Source organism: Schistocerca piceifrons, chromosome 3 (genome assembly GCF_021461385.2).
Source record: "Schistocerca piceifrons isolate TAMUIC-IGC-003096 chromosome 3, iqSchPice1.1, whole genome shotgun sequence".
Classification (NCBI taxonomy): domain Eukaryota; kingdom Metazoa; phylum Arthropoda; class Insecta; order Orthoptera; family Acrididae; genus Schistocerca; species Schistocerca piceifrons.
In genome coordinates this window covers 291,255,635-291,268,937 of record NC_060140.1, presented here as the reverse complement: position 1 = coordinate 291,268,937, position 13,303 = coordinate 291,255,635, and the positions used below count along the sequence as shown (strand labels likewise).

At 41.1% G+C, this 13,303-nt stretch overlaps 1 protein-coding gene across 6 annotated transcripts in view; it reads left to right on the top strand.

Moving 5' to 3' along the window:
• LOC124788188 (DNA ligase 3) overlaps positions 1 to 13,303 on the top strand; it is a 637,556-nt gene that overhangs the window by 545,293 nt on the left and 78,960 nt on the right. For all 6 annotated transcript variants that reach the window (XM_047255354.1, XM_047255349.1, XM_047255352.1 and 3 more), the window contains one exon: positions 4,089 to 4,177. In XM_047255354.1, the coding sequence (XP_047111310.1) occupies positions 4,089 to 4,177 (89 nt within the window). The remainder of the gene's footprint in view (positions 1 to 4,088; positions 4,178 to 13,303) is intronic.

Genomic DNA, 13,303 nt, shown 5'->3' with positions numbered 1-13,303 from the left:
TTCCTGTCTCACTGTATCTCCTACATGTCCGAACAACATCGCTTTGGTTCACTCCGAGACGTGTGGACACTTCCTTTGTCGAGAGCCCTTCCCGGCACAAAGGAACCATGCGGACGCGGTAGAACCGCGGTAGTTACCGTATAGGCACGGTCGAACTACAGACAACACGACCCGTATACCTCCTTGCTCGTGGAATGACTGGAACTGATCGGCTGTTGTACGCCTTCCGTCTAACAGGCGCTGCTCATGAATGGTTGGGCAGGTTTAGTGACATCTCTGAACAGTCAGAGGGAATGTGTCTTTGATACAATATCCACAGTCAACGTATATCTTCAGAAGTACTGGGAACCGGAATGATGAAAAACTTTTTTTAATGTCTGTAATTAAAAGCAGTTCAATTCTTAAGCAGTACCCACACATCTGACTGGTCTATTTCTGAAAACTTCAGACGTTAGTCTTTCTCCCCGAATGAATAAGACAGCCAAATTGAACATAGTGTATCAAATTACAGTAGGGCAGTGAGATTTTACCTGTATTGAGCAGAACTGTAACACACGTTAATTATGTTCACGATTTCCCAGATTCACGTTGCGGTTGTCTTAGCACGTAGTCGAATATCAGCTGCACGTTCGCCTGTCCTCGCTGATGCCTTGCCATTCCACGCACGGTGATACAGAATAGTCGAGCAGCAACTGACGGATATAGGTCCCGTCCCCGCGCTGGCCGCCTCACCACCAGCTGCAGGGTCCACTGCTTTCCTTGCTGCGTGTGTCAGCGGCCAGCGCTAGAGTACTGCTCAGATCGGTGTGTCCTCTCTTGACCACAGCTACTCGCAGACAGCCACACCAAGCTCGTGCTCTCCACTCTGTCCGCAGCCCCAGTCTTCAACACCGCTCTCCAACTGCTCCACCTCTGCAGCAGTCGGATATCGATTATATAGGCCAGCTGCTTAGCATGTTCTCAGAAAAACAGACGAAAAACTAGAGCTCGACTGGGATCTAGAATGTTTGCTACTTCGACACGTCTCACATGTACTGCAACCAGTTTTCACCGAATTAACAAGTAACGAAAAAACCCATGATCATTTCATGCATTGCAAAGCACGACCATCGCTAGTGCGGCCGTGCGAGTATTAATTGGATAGCTCCTGTCATCGGGAAACACCTAATATTGTCATAGACACATTAGAAATAAGTTCAGCCGTGATTCATTACAAAAAGAACATTTCAGTATCAGTCTGTCCATCAGGTACAGATTTCAATAGCCGGTTGCAGTACTCACGTCGAGTAACAGTGTATTTGTCAGTCGACGAACTACCGTTACTCTGTAAGATTTATGTTCCAGATTGTGCCGATGTTATTGACGCAAGAATTTGATGCTGATGTACTGTGGTTTGCTGTGCTACCGATTTTGCTACCGTAACTGGTTGGATTATGGAACTGCTACAGAAATAAGTTAGTGCAATGTAACCCAACGCTGGTTTATTGCAACACGTAAAAGTATATGTTGAGTTTAGCTTAGAGATGTATACGAATCTATCCTAGCTGAGAACAAATTCCCATAACAAAACATTCCCTTCCAGAATGAAACACCCGTCCAGACTTAACCCATTACCGACATCTTTGTACTGAGGGCTGCAGCAGTTTCTATCCTCGTGGGCTGTTTGCTGTAGGCAGTTGATTCCAAACTGGTGGCTAAGTGCGAACTTCGGACTGCGTGGGTGATGTATTGTGGTTCCTGCTGAAGATGACCTCTATTGCTGCTGGCGAAGAACGAGGTGACGAATCTCACGATGTACTCTTGCTACCCAGCGAGGATTTATCACTTTTAGGCTCGCCTGGATGTAGGCTATTGCGCTACCTTACTGTGACGGAAGGGTGGGCTAACCGGCAGGGGTAGTCGCGTGGGGGACAACTGAAGTGCTCAGTGGTCCAACGGCGTTTTCCGACTTCCTTCTAAGGCCGCTCCTAACCCGCTTCGTTTGACTGAAGCCAATATACCGCCGTCTAGAGACCGAAAAAAGGGTCACAGTGTATGCGACGATCGGAGCCTCCATCCACGGCTTTGGTTCCCATGCAACGACGCACGGCGCACGCAAAGTACGTGAAACGCCCTATATTTTCAGTGTAGTACATTAATTCATGTTTTTAATTTTTTATCAGAGTGAGAGAGCACATGGTTGCCGAATTAAAGTTTAATGACTTAGTGGTAAAGACTATTCCGCATTACATAATCGTCCTCTGTCCCTGGTCACTACAAACATACCTAAATATTGCTTTTAAGATTTTAAAATTAACTTTGGTTTTTATTTCTATGCTATACAGGTACCTAATTTGGGTCGAATGTAACAGTATCTGTTGTTACACGTAGCACATATTCCTGTTTAATGTACGTTCAATTTACATTCAACGTGCATTAAACAGGAATATGTGTTGAGTTTTAAGTGAGTTTCTAAATAGCACACACATAGTCAAGGCACATTTAAAACACACACCCATGCTCGAAGGTAGACCCACAGTATAGATCTTGATTTCAACCACTGTTTTGCATTAGTCGTATTGTAACTGGTCGGGTTCTTGCAATGGTATCGTTTCCCGCTGTGGCTGCATCATCGTTTTTATCAGAAGTGTTTAGCTACAGGGTGATCAAAAAGTCAGTATAAATTTGAAAACTGAATAAATCACGGAATAATGTAGATAGAGAGGTACAAATTGACACACATGCTTGGAATAACATGGGGTTTTATTAGAACCAAAAAAATTCAAAAGTTAAAAAAATGTCTGGCAGATGGCGCTTCATCTGATCAGAATAGCAATAATTAGCATAACAAAGTAAGACAAAGCAAAGATGATCTTCTTTACAGGAAATGCTCAATATATCCACCATAATTCCTCAAAAATAGCTGTAGTCGAGGAATAATGTTGTGAACAGCACTGTAAAACATGTCCGGAGATATGGTGAGGCATTGGCGTCGGATGTTGTCTTTCAGCATCCGTAGACATGTCGGTCGGTCACGATACGCTTGCGACTTCAGGTAACCCCAAAGCCAATAATCGCACGGACTGAGGTCTGGGGACCTGGGAGGTCAAGCATGACGAAAGTGGCGGCTGAGCGGCTGAGCACGCGATCATCACCAAACGACGCGCGCAAGAGATCTTTCACGCGTCTAGCAATATGGGGTGGTTCTAATAAAACCCAATGTTATTCCAAGCATGTGTATCAAGTTTTACCTCTCTATCTACATTATTCCGTGGTTTATTAAGTTTTCAAATTTATACTGACTTTTTGATCACCCGGTACATAAAATTACGAAGGGTTCTCGTGGAATACAGTTTGGTTTATTTTGCATAAACTGCTAAATCTCTACACATCGTTGGTGTCACGGAATGAACTTTCATTGTCTAAGCTATCAGTACACAAGGTGCAAAGTCCTATTATGTATCTAAAAACTGTACAAAAACAAGCTCGAATCTCAATAAATGAAATTGTTATTTGTCATGGTAATTTTAGCAAATACTGTCGAGTTCAACATCAACTGCCTGAACGAAACTAAAAAAATAATTTTAAGAAACTGGACGATCGACTCATATTCTTTCAACGAAGAAAAAAGTTTCAAAATCGTCTAATTGTCTCTTATATAAAGCAACAATCCTCTGAAGTCATAAATGCAAAAAGATTAGCTACAACTTTGTTAAGAGTGGTGATACCGATACCGATAATTTTTGTAACTCTGTCATAGTAATGATCAACTTCATCGCTTTCATGTAAAGCTAAGAAGTTTACCATCAGTTTTACTTTACTATAGACCGACAATATTTTGAATAATATAATTTAGGGTATTTGGCCGCATCATTATAAGCTCCTGAAGCAACTAAAATGCCGAAGTTTCGATTGACTTGTTGCGGTGAGGACATTTAACTGTTCAACTGCACCAATATCCAAAATTATTTTGTTCAGAATGACACCGTCTTTGAAAGCCTACGAACTTACGTTCTGTGGTGCAATGGTTCGCAACCATACAGCCAGCGCTGGCCTATTACAAAGTGTGATTTAGTCTAAGCTCACCTGTCATCTGTCTTGTGTTGCAGCCGCTGCCTGATGTGTTCGCTGGCGTCCGTCTGGTTCTTCCTCCTGCCACCACCGACGAGGAGGCGCTGCTGCGCCGCTACTTTGTCGGGTATCCTTTTATTGCGACAAAATGTGAGTGGTAATCGAGTTTGGTGGTCACGTCGTGTAATACCCAATGACTATGGCTGTTAGATATTGTTGAGTGAAACGACTGCTTAGTTTTGATATCACGGAGTCCACATTTCTTTCACAATACTTTACGTTTTTCTCAGACTTAAAGTTTAACATCAGTTACACAAGATCGTATCTTGTATATAAATATCATTATTATTATTATTATTATTATTATTATTATTATTATTATTGCACCTGTTGACAGAATTAAATTCATTTTATTACCAGTATTTACTTCAACGAGAGCAAATGTAAGGTGGATAAGTTGAACTGGCATTAGCTAACGGATACAACACTCAACAATTCGACAACTACCATAGTATAGTTTGTTTCAGAATAAAAGTAACGCCCAAATGAAGAAACACCAATAGCTAAGATTTGATGATGTGCCTAATTGTAAGCTTTTGACATTGTGCTAGAGCTGCATGATTATTAGGTGCTAGCTGTACGCTATGGTCAACATAAGTTCGTATCTTCACGCTGGAATAACTGGCTTCTTTTAGAGAATGTATAATATGAGGAGCATTCAATAAGTAATGAAACACATTTTTTTTATTTTGTGTTGTAATGCATCATATTATTCTCCACTCTTTTGGCCACAAAGCCCTATTTGTCAGCACAATCTCCGACCAATGCGGCCGTCTCACGCCACATGGTACCACTCTACTGGTCGATATCGGAGCCAGTGAGTTGCTGCATCATCCGCATACTTCGTCTCGCGAAATGCATCCTGCATTGAGCCAAACAGATGGAAGTTGGAAGGTGTGAGATTCGGGCTGTGGAATGCAAGAGGAAGAACTATCCAATGAAGTTATCTGAGTTCCTCTCGGGTGGTCAGACTTGTGTGAGGCCTTGAGTTGTTGAGACGTCCAGTTGTGCAGCACGGCGTTTGATTGTAATCCGTCGATCACCTCGAATGAGTGTGTGCGCACGTTCCAACTCTGCTGGAATCACAGCTGTGTGCGGCCGGCTGGCATGCGGGAGATCGAACAGTTTTGCGCGACTTTGTTGCGATGATGACATATGTTTCGCTCAAAGACTCATCGTGCTTTTGTTCACTGCCCGGTCTACGTAGATATTCTACAAGCGCCTATGAGTATCCGAAAAAAAACATCCCTCAATGACAGCTCTCTGCTTGGAACATACACTATGTGATCAAAAGTATCCGGACACCCCCAAGAACATACGTTTTTCATATTTGATGTCACGTACTGCCAGGTACTCCATATCAGATACCCCACTAGTCATTAGACATCGTGAGAGAGCAGAATGGGGCGCTCCGCGGAACTCACGGACTTCGAACGTGGTCAGGTGATTGGGCGTCACTTATGTCATACGTTTGTACGCGAGATTTCCACACTCCTAAACATCCCTAGGTCCACTGTTTCCGATGTGATAGTGATGTGGATATGTGAAGGGACACGTACAGCACAAAAGCCTGATCTGTTGACTGACAGAGACCGCCGACAGTTGAAGAGGGTCGTAATGTGTAATGGGCACACATCTATCCAGACCTTCACACAGGAATTCCAATCTGCTTCAGGATCCACTGCAAGTATTATGACAGTTACGCGGGAGGTGAGAAAACTTGGATTTCACGGTCGAGCGGCTGCTCATAAGCCACACATCACGGCGGTAAATGCCAAACGACGCCTCGCTCGGTGTAAGGAGCGTAAACATTGTACGACTGAACAGCGGAAAAAGGTTGTATGGAGTGACGATTCACGGTATACAATGTGGCGATCTGACGGCAGGGTGTGGGTAGGGCGAAATTCCCGGTGAACCTCATCTGCCGCCGTGTGTAGTGGCAACAGTAAAATTCGGAGGCGGTGCTGCTATGGTGTGGTCGTGTTTTTCATGGAGGGGGATTGCATCCCTTGTTGTTTTGCGTGGCACTATCACAGCACAGGCCTACACTGATATCTTAAGCACGTTCTTGCTTCCCACTGTTGAAGAGCAATTCGGGGATGGCGATTGCATCTTTCGACACGACCGAGCATTTGTTCGTAATGCACGGTCTGTGGCGGAGTGGTTACACGACAATGACATCCCTGTAATGGACTGGCCTGCACAGAGTTCTCACCTGAATCCTACAGAACACCTTAGGGATGTTTTGGAACTCCGACTTCGTGCCAGGCCGTACCGACCGACATCGATAGTTCTCAGTGCAGCGCTCCGTGAAGAATGGGCTGCAATTCCCCAAGAAATCTGCCAGCACCTGATTCAACGTATGTATGCGAGAGTGGAAGCTGTCATCAAGGCTAAGGGAGGGCCAAGACCATATTGAATTCCAGCCGTACCGATGGAGGGCGCCACGAACTTGTAAGTCATTTTCAGCCAGGTGTCCAGACACTTTTGATCACATAGTGCACCTCCGCTACATAGGCCATTTTGAAGGCTACTAATAGCGCCGCCACCTGTCGGAACTTTATAAAACTATATGGGCTGAAGCGGGAATATTTCACAATGTTCCACAACTACCGAAACTGGCAGAGAAAAAAGTGTTACATTACTTATTGAGCATCCTTCGTAGCTCTGTCGTTACACAGGGTATAAAGAGAACGCTGGTAATAAGTTTAGAGCAGGGTAGGGAACTACAAATCGAGCAAAATGTATCAACTAACCACAGGTCGGAAATGCACCTTTGTGCAGCTGCAAGCATAAAGCTGCTGCCTATCACCCAACCGCACACAAAAGTGTGCACACATAACGTAATGTGCCCAGCTATTACCTGTTAGGCTAAAGAGGGCAGTTATTGGTTGAAGTAGATCAAATAAATTGTTGAACCTGAATAGTTAATGCCAGGTAAACTTTAAAATCATATCAGTGGATAAGATTTTTTCTGTGATGTTTACTGAGTAAATAAAGCGCAGCTATTAAATCAACTACACTTAGAATTGTTTGACTGCCATAAGCTACTGTAGACTACTGTAGTTTTCATAGTAGCTTTGGTCAGTAAAGGTCATTCCCACATTACCTGTGCGTTAGGTATGTTGCATACCTGTCGGGCGTTACTCCATAATGATCACTTGCATGCAATCAGTGTCTTTCCCCCAAAAGACCGGAAGCGGTGAACAATCTAGAAACTTTTCGAGGATTTATAAATGGCTGGGTAACCTATGGAACAATTTTGCTCTGCATGGTTATCCTCCTGTCTGTTACTTACAAATGAACAGTTTTTACAGCAAAATTGAAATTGTGATTGTGTAATTTAGGTTTCATTTGAAAATTGTTTAGTTGTAACGTGGAACAGAGGGATGTTGTAGTAAAACTAAAGACAACAATAGAAATTTGTCATACAGTACCAAAATACACAATTCCCTCAACAAAAAGGTATAATAAAAGAACTGAAAAACAAAAATTTTCAAACATAGCTTCACTACTTCATCGAACTTACATAAAACATGTTTCTCTTATTCATAAACAACTTCGTATTTATCATTAATAATAGAAATGTTACGTTTGTGCACGTAAACTGTTGCTGCATGAAAAGTAATTGCTTTGGTTACATAAAAATCCAGAAGTTAAGAGGTAACCTTACTGTAAGGTTATAAAGTACACAATGAACTAAACTGAATGATATGTGGTAAGGATATAAAATAGACATTGGACTAATACTGAATGATGTATGGTAACAAACAAAAAATGGAGAGATGACGTCAGCTCCCAGTTTCTCTCTTACACGTTCATTTATGTTTCTTACCCCACTAATGCTATCAATGCTACCGCTGATCCTACCATTTTTTAGTCATTTATGTATGGTACCAAAACTACCAACTGTAGTATTAGTAGAAGACAACTCTAGCTACACTAGAAGAACAGCAATTCAATTAATTTTTTAAGGCAATAAAATGCACTACAGAAACAGCACTGCGCTGAAGTTTTCGACGTGTGGGGGTGTACTGTAAACTCCACTGTTTTTAATAATGAAACGTGTAGGCCAGTTTTTTAAATTTTTTCTAATGTACAGAAAGTTACAGTGAATATCACAACAAACATACAATATCAGTAACTGTATACTAAGACGCTCATGAAAAGTAAAACAGAAATTACTTTTTCATCTATCTTTGTTTCCTTAAGTATTTTTCTTCTTCCTACACTCATCCCGCATCTTCATGGGATGGCATGTTAATTTGTATGTGGCAATGTTAGTAGCAGGTGACTGGATTCATTTCCTGTCGCCACCCACTTCCCTCCAAGACAGAGTTGTGTTCTGTCATCTGTCTACAACTAGTGTTAGTCCATGTGAAAGTGTGAGAGAGTTTTTGAAATATTTGCGAATTATGTAAATAATGCGGGATGAGGGTACCAGCCCAGCTTTCACATTGTGGGAAGTGGGAAACCGCCTAAACATCCAATCCAGGCTGGCCTGGCACACGGGTCCTCGCCATTAATTCGCCCGGCGGTTTTTTTCCTAGGCCGTCGCGCTTCTTTGAATCCTTGGAGCTGCGTGTAACGCGCGCAGCTACTGCATATGGGCGGGTTCTTTTGCTTTCTTAAATATCTATTCCTGCGGTAAATGCTTGACATTTCTAGCATCGCTACAAACTTGACATAAAGTCGCGTTTATTACAGCTAAGTTGTGTTGATTTCTGGTAAGATTGGCAATAGCTCCACAATGGCGCGTTTCCTACCTTCGGTTATCTGGGAAACTTTGCTCGATTCGGTGTACGTCGTGATGGCGGTTATCGCTGAAACAAATGGTCGTCGGTTATATCATTTATTTTTCTCCAATTTAACCTCATTGTTAAACCGCTCAAAATAACTGATTTTCGGTTTTTTATTCCTGATATTTCCTGTACTTAGAAATCGAACAAAAAATGAAAAATTTCTACTCTCTCAGTTTCGAGATACATAGAATCAAATTATTAAATTAAGCAGCAAATAAAACTTAGCCCATCCACTGCCTGCTGCTATTCTCGAGAAGTAGTAAGTGGTTGAATAGTATTTAAAAATTATCATTATTCTCGTATTGATTCTAAATTTCTAAAACTGTGCTCTAAAATCATGTTGTAATCGGGAATCATACCATTGTTTCTGCAGCACGAATAGTCAGTCGTAAAAGGTAAACACTGTAGTTTGAAGAACTCTGTTTTTGGTACTAATTTGTCCGTTTTCAAGTGATACAAGGGGATAATAGCATATTACGTAGACACAGGCGGCAGATCAGCTACGTTGTATTGTGTGCCATGAATAAAATGTTGCTAAGTCTTTTATTACTGTTACCATAATTTCCTTCCTCTTTTATTGTTACATATAACTGGCAGACAGAACTTCAATTTTTTAAAGCAAATAAAGAATTGTACTTCATTGCTACGTCACTTGGTAAAAATATTTCCAGGTTGGGGTTGGTATCATTGTACAATATATTGGATGTCCGGCGACTACAGCGAGAAACTGCCGTGTGGACCAGGTGGGGGCAAGTCATACACTGCACGTACACGCGTGCCTTACGCCACGACACACGGCAACAGGGACGTTATTGCCTCAGCAGTCCTGCACCAATTCGGACGCCTGTGTTTGGTGCTCGTTTCTGTCGGTGTTGTTATTAAAATAGTACTGATCACTTTCCAAATTATTTTAACGCAATATTTTAAACCAATGCACTTTTCACGAGTAAAAATTACTCAGTTTTTAAAAAATGTTTATTTAAAAACGAAAAATTTTAGCGCTACTGCTATGGCTAACTGATCTCATTTTTTATTTAGTTATTAGTAAAAAATAAAAAAAACCTGTTATAACCGAGACCGAATAAATACCGAAAAATAAAGGTTATTCAGAACTGAAATACTGGTATCAGTTGGTTGTAACAGATCGGTTTTCCCATCCCTAGCTTCCTATGCCGAACTCTGACTTCTTTATGAGGTTTCTTTCTGCAATCTCTATATCACAACTAGCTATACCCGGCGAATTTCGTTCCGCTTCTGAAAATCTTTATATGTTATTGCTGACCCAGCAAACGTTTTCCCATATAAATTATCTCTAGTCTATGAGAATAATGTATACGTGTAACACAATGTATACGTGTAACACGATAGCTGTTGTTGGCGGGAGCTCGTGACAGAAACAATAATAATGACCGAAAACTGTGTAGGGAGTGAGAAAAGGCTTAGGGGGAAGTCCGACAGTATCGGCCATTATTAGTTCTAGCGTTTCTGCGGTAGATCGCGCGTATTTAACAATTGCAGCCGATACACGGCTCGTCCTTGAACATACAAATATAGCGGCAATTTCGTGTCGAAACGTGTTCGCCAGCATTATGAATAAGGCCAAGCGCACAAGCATCGATTTTTATCGTACGTAAAAGTATTGCACGATTAAATTCTTTTAGAGGAACAAAGGAGTGCATAGGAACTTCTTGGTCCACTAAAAGAATTTGATCGTGCGATAAAAATCGATGCGTGTGCGCTAGGCCTAAATGTCGGTTTGGCGAATGACGCGTGCTACCTAGTTAAACTTCTCGGTCTAGTTACGTCGATTCAAAGAGGGATATTCGAATCATTGCTTTTGGTACGTTTTCTGCCATTAACTATCTATTGAATCGTGAAAGCCTATCATCGGTAGACACCTGGCGGGGATAACTGATAAAATGATAATTTATCAGTCATCGACCTGGGTTGAACATTATTAAATTATTAAAATCGCTATTAAAAATAGGGGCTGGTTGTGGAAGGGTGAAAATTTAGGGTTGTGTGTATTTTTTAATGTCACATCATAAAAAAATAAAAAATTCTGTCCAAAAAATAAGAAAATTTTTTTTGGGGCGGATCATCCTTATCACTTAGAGGTATGAAAAAAGATTACGACCGATTCTCAGACGTGCCGAATATACATGTAAAATTTCATCAAAATCGATTGAGCCGTTGATCAAGTGATAATTGATGAGTTACCGACCGGGGTTGAAAATTATTAAATTTGGTTGGTGGTAGAAGGTTGAAAATTTAGGGTTGCGTGTATTTTTTTTTATGCCAAATCGTAAAAAAATAAAAATAAAAAGTTCTGTCCAAAAAAATAAGAATTTTTTTGGGGTGGACCACCTTTATCACTTAGGGGTATGAAAAATAGATTACGACCGATTCTCAGACCTACCGAATATACATGTAAAATTTCATCAGAATCGATCGAGCCGTTTCGGAGGAGTACGGCAACTAACACTGTGACACGAGAATTTTATATTTAAGGCTTAGCACCCACACATGGAGTATTGCAAAATACATTTGTTGCAGAGTAAATACCGCTCTTAGCGACTGCAGTTAATTACCTTTCTACTGTCTTCATAGTTCGTAAATTGCTCAGCACGCTGTTTCCTGTCCTCTGTAGAGGCTTCCCCTGCCGAAAGCGCTTTCCATTGAATATTCCGCACCAGTTCCTTTGTTCGTTTACCGCAAAATCCGGCCGTGAGACGCAGCGCAGCTTAATTGGAAGGTTTCCTTTTCTTAAATAAATTGTCTGTGCCGTAAATCGGGAGCGAATTTGAAGCTACGAGCCCCGCGTGGCCGTTTCTCTTCCGCGGACCACTCGCTTGGCCCAGCCGCATGATTAACGCTGCAGATCTTCTTCGCAGTCCTGGAGGGGCTGTCGCGGAGGCATCCGGACGCTGCAGTAAAATGATGTCATTCCTGGCGTAATATCTTCCAGCGTCTTTTGTGGGAAGTATCTCCAGTGTTAATAACGGCATTTGAAGAAGCGCATGTCCAGCAGTTTCATTTTGAGCGTTGGTTTCAGTTTTCATGGTCCCAATTGTTACATTTACTTTTCTACTTCCACTAAGATTATAGTCCACGACGTCTATGGTTTCTCATTATGCGATTCTATATACGAACAAAGCGCCCCTCCTTCAGATCTCATCCCACTTGTCCTTGCGGTTCGTCCTGGTTTCACCAAAATTCTTGAGACTATTCTCACCCAACGATTCCATCAACACACAGCAACACATTCACATATTTCCAACATCCAATGCGTTCTCCTTTCTAACGACTTAATAGACGACTGATTCCTTCTTTCCAAAGTATCTCTCATCAGCTAAGTAAACTATTTTCCACGCTTTTTGTTTCTCTACACATCGAAAAAGCCTCTGGCAAGGTGTGACAATCTGGTGTAATCTTCAAACTCAAAACTGTTTAGAATTTGAAAATAAATTGATACACAATCAGATGCAGTAGGTATGTGAAATTGTATCACAAGCGCCATACCAGACATGTTTCTTAGTACGTTTCTTTAATTCAAACTGGGCAGTCCTAAATAAAATTATCTATTACCATATGTTGATGACACACTGCTACTAGTAGATGAAGATGAGGAAGACAACAAATGATCCATCAGCAACTAAACAACATGAAGCCTAACATAAAATTCACAATGGTTACATAGAAAAACAAATCGATAAACTTTTTGAACCTAAAAATGAGCAACGAAAACAGTCACCACCAATAGAAAATGTATAGAAAGCTACCACGAGTGACATTATCATCAATATAAAAATTTCCCACCCAAATCCGCATAAATATGGATGTTTCAAATCAGTGAGTAACAGAATTTTAAATTTACCTCGCGTTAATAATACGATACAAAATGAAATAAAAACCCTGCAGTTACATAGTGCAACGAAATAACTTCAACCCCAAAATAGTGCTAAAATTATATGAACAGTAGGGTCCACACAAAACGAAAAACAGAAGCCATACGTAAAGAGATAACATTAACAAGGGAAGAAAAAAACTTCCTACCCATGTTACAGCATTATACATAAGTCAAATATCGGAAAGGATGAACAATTTGTGTGAGAAAACAAAAATAACATTTAGTAGGAATAAAAACTTGAAGACAAAATTATGAGCAACAAAAAATATCTCCACTTTTTCAAATCCAGGCGTCTAGGAACTTACTTGTGACGACTGCAATAAATTTTATATCGGGCAAACAGGTGGAAATTTCCGAATCAAATTTAAAGAACGTATACGAAATCGCAAAAGCAACCAGTCTACATTTTACTTGCATTTAAAAAATGCCGTAAAATTTTTACACGACGTACATAAGGGACACTCAATGAACATTTTGGAAA